Genomic DNA, 6,356 nt, shown 5'->3' with positions numbered 1-6,356 from the left:
TAGAAATTTCTTCCTGATACAGAGCCAGAATTTGTCTCCATAATTTCCATGCATTCTCATTCTACCCAGAGCTTAGCACAGTGCCTGACATACAGTTGGTGCCTAATAAATCCTTACTGACTTGATTTGACCCTCTGAAAATGCCTGCATAATGAATGCATTGTTTGAGCCAAACTGTCAAATGCCTGCATTATTGGACTTTGGCATGAACCTTGGACTCTACCAGCATTACTTCAATCTCTAGATCTAAGACTGAAGCAGAGTTGACTTTGATTTCATGGTTTTGTTCATTTTTCCAACTTCTGGTCTCTGCCTGCTTTGCCCATTTTGATAATGAGTCATTATCATGCTTATATTATAATAATGGGTCATGCTTTAAATGACCCTCTATTTGAGGAGTTATTTGGCTGGGATCCATTGCCTCCTTGCAGGGGTTGGAGGGTCTTTGCATAGATTTCATGGGGTATGTGAACTTGGGTGAGAAAGACTACATCTTCATTTTTCCCAATTTCTAAATGAAATTTAGCATTTTCTTTAATTATTTTAAAAATTAGTCTGAGAAGCGGTCCAGGGACTTCACTAGATTCTCAAGTAGGTCCATTACTCAGCAAGGTTAAGAACCCCTGTTCTACTTGTTTCTTGCCTCTCAATCCTGTTAAAGCCCACCACACTGTTCTGCCATATTACTGCCCTTCCCATGGATGGCTCTTGAAACTGGATACACCAAGCTCTGGCCCCAGAATACATTTCTTAGCTCAAAGAGTGCTGATCCTAAAAGCAGTTTTTGTGATTTCACTTATATATTGCTTCTATTACATAACACCATGCTATAAATGTGGTTAGTAGAATTCATAAGATGTGAGAACTGGAAGGGACCTTAGCTTCACCTAATCTGGTGCCATCATTTCTGGTGAAGAAATTGATACTGAGAGAAATAACTTGCTTAAGATCACAAAGTAGTTAGTGGTATACCTGTAATTGAAATCTAAGTCTTGAAGTCCCTATCCTAGATTCTCTTCATTATGTAAACAAGGGATGTCTGTATTTCCATTTCCTATTCTTCCATTTCTTTCCTGCAGATCTATCATCCATATGGAACCAGTAAACCAAACTCATGACTCAGAATTCCTCCTTCTTGGATTTTCTGAGAAGCCAGAGCAAGAGATGCCCCTGTAGCCAGAATGGCCTTTGTTTTCTTTGAATGACTCAGCTTACCTCATTGAGCCTCTGGACACTGTGGCTTGCTCTTCCGGGGCAGGAGGCCCAAGGAGCATTCCAGGAAGCAGACAACTTCCTGTTTGATGAGTCATGGGGCTGGCTGAGGGGAGGTGTTAACAGCTATGCTAGGGGGAGGGGCCAAGTCAAGAACCAATCGGCCCTGGTCGTTCAGGCGGTGCTTGATGATGTCAAAAACTCTATAAGAGGGGAGAGGACAGCTGGAAGATCCTCTCTTTTCCTTTTCCGGTTGGAGCCAGAGACAGTTACAACGACAGTTACAGCGACAGTTACAGCGACAGTTACGGCAGTTACGTCAGTTACAGCCACAGCCACAGACACAGCTGAAACAGGAGCTGCCAGTAGCAGAGCTGACCTACGGGAGGAAGCTGAACAAAGACTTCAGGCCATTACAGCGACAGTTACAGCGACAGTTGGAGCCAGAGGCAGTTACAGAGGCAGTTACGACAGTTACGTCAGTTACAGCCACAGCCACAGACACAGCTGAAGCAGGAGCTGCCAGTAGCAGAGCTGACCTACGGGAGAAAGCTGAACAAAGACTTCAGGCCAGTGGGTAATCTTATTACCATAGAGGGGGAAACATGATTTTGCTTTACGCAATCATGCTTCTCTGTAGCCTCCTGGTTACTCTTTCAAGGCGTACTTATTGGGCCTGGAAGCTTTTGATCAATATATCAAAATGGGGTTGCTGGTTCATGGGTTGGTTACTGTGGAGCCTAAATAAATGTTTTGATTCTTCTGCCTTCTACTTTGAGAGTTTCTTATATCCGGCGGTTCCGAACGTTTCCGACATGTTTATGATCCTCTTTGAGATTATAAACTCTGCCCTCCTAATACATTTGGCGACGAGGATGGGATCGCTAGGTATAAGATCTCTATTTAGAAGCAGAACAATTCCAGAGGAAGAGATGAATATCCCAGGATGGGAGGATCCATTTTATTCCTCCCTAGCAAAAGAATTGGCTAAAAAAGCTGGACCCTGTGAAAACTGGGAACCAAGGCTACGGAGAGGAGATCCTAGGGATTTGGAAAAGTGTTTACGAGAAGTTGGGATTCAGTCAGGGGCATCACTATCTAGGCAAAGCTGGATAGTGTTATCAGCCTACCGGCTAGTATATGAAAGATTGAGATTAAGTGAAAGACATGGGGGCACTCCTACCCCACAGCAAGAAGGGGAATCTCAGATAGCAGGAGACCAAACTGACTCAAATGAGAACTTTTCTATTAATGTGGCTAAGAGCAACAGGAGACCAAAAAAGCCCAGAGTGCATTTCAACCCAGCCCAGAAAGAGCCTGACTGCCTGCTTCGTCCTAGCCATGGTGGCAGAGGAAGTGAGTGGGGAGAGAATGAGACAATGTTACAGGATGTGCCTCACACAGAGAATAGGAGATGGTTAAATGATCAGACAAGGGCTCGACCCATACAAAGGAGGAAGACAGAAACCCGAGGTGAAGATTCAGTTACAAGGGAAATTCAGGAAGATTTCTCACCGCAAGAGGTCACAGATATTTTGAGTAGATTCAGCCAAAGAATAGGAGAACCATTGATATCTTGGATGGTAAGACTCAGTGATCAAGGGGCCAGTGGAATATCAGTAGATGGGACAGACTGCATGAGATTCATAGGTATCAGCCATGATCCTCTAGTTCAACAAGCTTTTAGGGAACATCATCAGCAAGGAGATGGTGATAGCAGGACTACTCTGTTGGCATTAGCCGCTGTGGGATGCAATAAGAGATATGCTACTGATTCTATGTGGCCCACTGAGCACAGACCCTGGTATTCACTTAGAGATTGTATCATGAGACTAAAGGAGGAGGTAATGAAGACTGCCATTATGATAGGAACTGCAGACAAATATTACAATGATCCAATGGGACTGCCTCATAGGAATTTAATAATTAGGACAGCTCCCCCTGCTTATAAACAACTAATTTTGAATTTATTACTTGGAGAAGTAGGGAGCCGTCTTACAACAGTGATAAATAAGATTTTACAGTTACATGACTTAGGTGACTGGGGAAGGGATAGATCTCCTCGAGAGAGAAGGGTGAATAACCAGCAAACTTGGCGCCAAAGGAGAGTAACAAGGAAAGAAATGTTTACTGCTTTATTGAGAGCAGGGGTAGGTTTTGAAATGATAGATGGAATTCCAACCAATGAATTATACAGAATGTATAGAGGACTTGATAACACGAGAAATAGGGAAATAAGAACTGCTCCTGCAAGCCCACAAGCCACTCAGACTGAAGGTGACCTTGTGTGATTAACGGATGAAAACTTGTACATTTGGGGAAAGGCTGGGAGGACAATCCTAGTCTCTGTCTAGGATGGGATCCTCTTGGCTTCCTCATTATGTTCCTTTTGAAAAGAAACATTTCCCACCTGAGTTTGGCTCTGATGTTGGATCTTTGCATAACTGAAATCTCAACCAAACTTGAGATGATTTTATTTGAAGAATTATAGTCCATACTTGTCTATTCTTTTTGTCCTTTGTTTTGGCTAACCTTGTTGCTAGTTTTGTTTCCTTCAGGCTTAAGCACCCTGCACTTTCCGGTGACTGCCTAAGCATGTAGCATTCTTGGAATTCCTGCCAGCTTGTTAAAGAAATGACCTCTGGAATGGGACTTTTTGGGGGCAGGGACATCTCTACATCCAATTTCAGCATGAAGAAGCTATGGAAAATGAGACCTTCACCCCTCACCCCAAGATTTTGAGCCCCAATCGTTCAAGGGGGGTGGAAATGATGATAGTGTTCTGTTTACTTATTTTGTGTTATCCTTGCTGTGTTGTTTTATTGTTATGATATTATTGATCCTATGTAATGGATACAAGGATTTAGGGGTGGACATTTGAATTATTAATAATTATTTTGGGGATGATTGATTGAAGAGATTATCTTGCTGGGACCTAGGGGTGGATCACATTTGAATCGTAAACCAATATTTAGGAATGTCACCAAATGATATGTTTTGCTTTATAATGAATGATATGTTTTAGTTTCCTTTGTAATTGGATCACAATGTATGTTCTAGGATACATGGCTGATTAGATTATGTATCCTATAACAAGGGGTGGAGTGTAGCCAGAATGGCCTTTGTTTTCTTTGAATGACTCAGCTTACCTCATTGAGCCTCTGGACACTGTGGCTTGCTCTTCCGGGGCAGGAGGCCCAAGGAGCATTCCAGGAAGCAGACAACTTCCTGTTTGATGAGTCATGGGGCTGGCTGAGGGGAGGTGTTAACGGCTATGCTAGGGGGAGGGGCCAAGTCAAGAACCAATCGGCCCTGGTCGTTCAGGCGGTGCTTGATGATGTCAAAAACTCTATAAGAGGGGAGAGGACAGCTGGAAGATCCTCTCTTTTCCTTTTCCGGTTGGAGCCAGAGACAGTTACAACGACAGTTACAGCGACAGTTACAGCGACAGTTACGGCAGTTACGTCAGTTACAGCCACAGCCACAGACACAGCTGAAACAGGAGCTGCCAGTAGCAGAGCTGACCTACGGGAGGAAGCTGAACAAAGACTTCAGGCCATTACAGCGACAGTTACAGCGACAGTTGGAGCCAGAGGCAGTTACAGAGGCAGTTACGACAGTTACGTCAGTTACAGCCACAGCCACAGACACAGCTGAAGCAGGAGCTGCCAGTAGCAGAGCTGACCTACGGGAGAAAGCTGAACAAAGACTTCAGGCCAGTGGGTAATCTTATTACCATAGAGGGGGAAACATGATTTTGCTTTACGCAATCATGCTTCTCTGTAGCCTCCTGGTTACTCTTTCAAGGCGTACTTATTGGGCCTGGAAGCTTTTGATCAATATATCAAAATGGGGTTGCTGGTTCATGGGTTGGTTACTGTGGAGCCTAAATAAATGTTTTGATTCTTCTGCCTTCTACTTTGAGAGTTTCTTATATCTGGCGGTTCCGAACGTTTCAGACATGTTTATGATCCTCTTTGAGATTATAAACTCTGCCCTCCTAATACAGCCCCTATTTGGGCTGTTCTTGGGCATATACATGGTCACTATAGTTGGGAACCTTCTTATCATGCTGACCATTGGCTCTGACTCCCACCTCCACATCCCCATGTACTTTTTTCTCTCCAACCTATCCTTTGTAGATTTGTGTTTGGTATCCACTACTGTCCCTAAGATGCTGGAGAACATCCTGATACACAGCAAGGCCATCCCCTATGCTGGCTGCCTTGCCCAGATGTACTTCTTCATGGTTTTTACTTGTATGGACAATTTGCTTCTCACCATGATGGCCTATGACCGCTTTGTGGCCATCTGTCACCCTCTGCACTATGTGTCCATCATGAACCCACAACTCTGTGGTCTGCTGGTTCTGTTGTCTTGGACTATAAGTCTTCTAATCTCCCTCCTCCACAGCATGATGGCAATGCAACTCTCCTTCTGCAAAGACCATGACATCCCCCACTTCTTCTGTGATCTTTCTCAGGTTCTGAAACTGTCTTGTTCTGATACCTTCATCAATAACATCTTGGTGTATTTTGCAACCAGCTTGCTGGGTGTTGTCCCTCTAACAGGGATCCTTTTCTCTTATACTAAGATTTGTTCTTCCATACTGAGAGTCCCATCACCTGGGGGAAAGTATAAAGCCTTTTCCACCTGTGGGTCTCACCTCTGTGTTGTTTCATTATTCTATGGCACAGCTTTTGGAGTGTACTTGAGCTCCTCAACTGCTCACTCTTCCTGGAAGAACTCAATCACCTCAGTGATGTATGCGGTAATCACTCCCATGCTGAACCCCTTCATCTATAGCCTGAGAAACAAGGACATCAAGGATGCCTTAAGGAGACTTATTAGCAGACCAACCTCATCTCAGTGATGGGAAGTAGCCCTGAACCTGGGAATGTGTTATTATTAGTTATGACTAAATACCTGGCTGTTAGAAGTCTTGGATTCCAAACATGATGCCCAGGGCTTTCCAAGCTTATGCTCCCTCTCTCTCTCTCCCTCCCCCCTCTCCCCTCACCTTACCTTCTCCCTCCCTTTCTCGCCTCCCTCACAGAGAGATCTACTACATGGCCTCAGTTCTGGAAGCTTTGGACATTTAATTCTGGTTCTGCAACTCTACTTCATCAGAATGATGCTATTTT

General features: G+C 44.1%; 1 protein-coding gene across 11 annotated transcripts; it reads left to right on the top strand.

Moving 5' to 3' along the window:
* Positions 1-1,089: 1,089 nt before the first annotated feature.
* Positions 1,090-6,085, top strand: LOC118856941 (olfactory receptor 7C1-like). Of its 11 annotated transcripts, none has more exons than XM_036767512.1 (3): positions 1,093-1,157; positions 2,870-2,882; positions 5,222-6,085. In XM_036767512.1, the coding sequence occupies exons 1-3, from the start codon at positions 1,093-1,095 to the stop codon at positions 6,083-6,085; spliced, it is 942 nt and encodes a 313-aa protein (XP_036623407.1). The 11 variants fall into 11 exon arrangements, with proteins under 11 accessions (XP_036623474.1, XP_036623407.1, XP_036623440.1 ...); XM_036767545.1 differs by lacking the exon at positions 2,870-2,882 and adding an exon at positions 2,807-2,816; XM_036767521.1 differs by lacking the exon at positions 2,870-2,882 and adding an exon at position 1,992 and having other exon boundaries at positions 1,093-1,166.
* The last annotated feature ends 271 nt before the right edge of the window (positions 6,086-6,356 follow it).

The sequence above is a fragment of the Trichosurus vulpecula genome, chromosome 1 (assembly GCF_011100635.1).
Source record: "Trichosurus vulpecula isolate mTriVul1 chromosome 1, mTriVul1.pri, whole genome shotgun sequence".
NCBI classification, from domain to species: domain Eukaryota; kingdom Metazoa; phylum Chordata; class Mammalia; order Diprotodontia; family Phalangeridae; genus Trichosurus; species Trichosurus vulpecula.
Note: the sequence above shows the minus strand (reverse complement) of the source record. Positions and strands in the feature narration are given on the sequence as shown.

Excerpts from the sequence above, each read along its gene's own strand:
- LOC118856941 (XM_036767512.1), top strand. The coding sequence starts at position 1,093 with ATGGAACCAGTAAACCAAACTCATGACTCAGAATTCCTCCTTCTTGGA.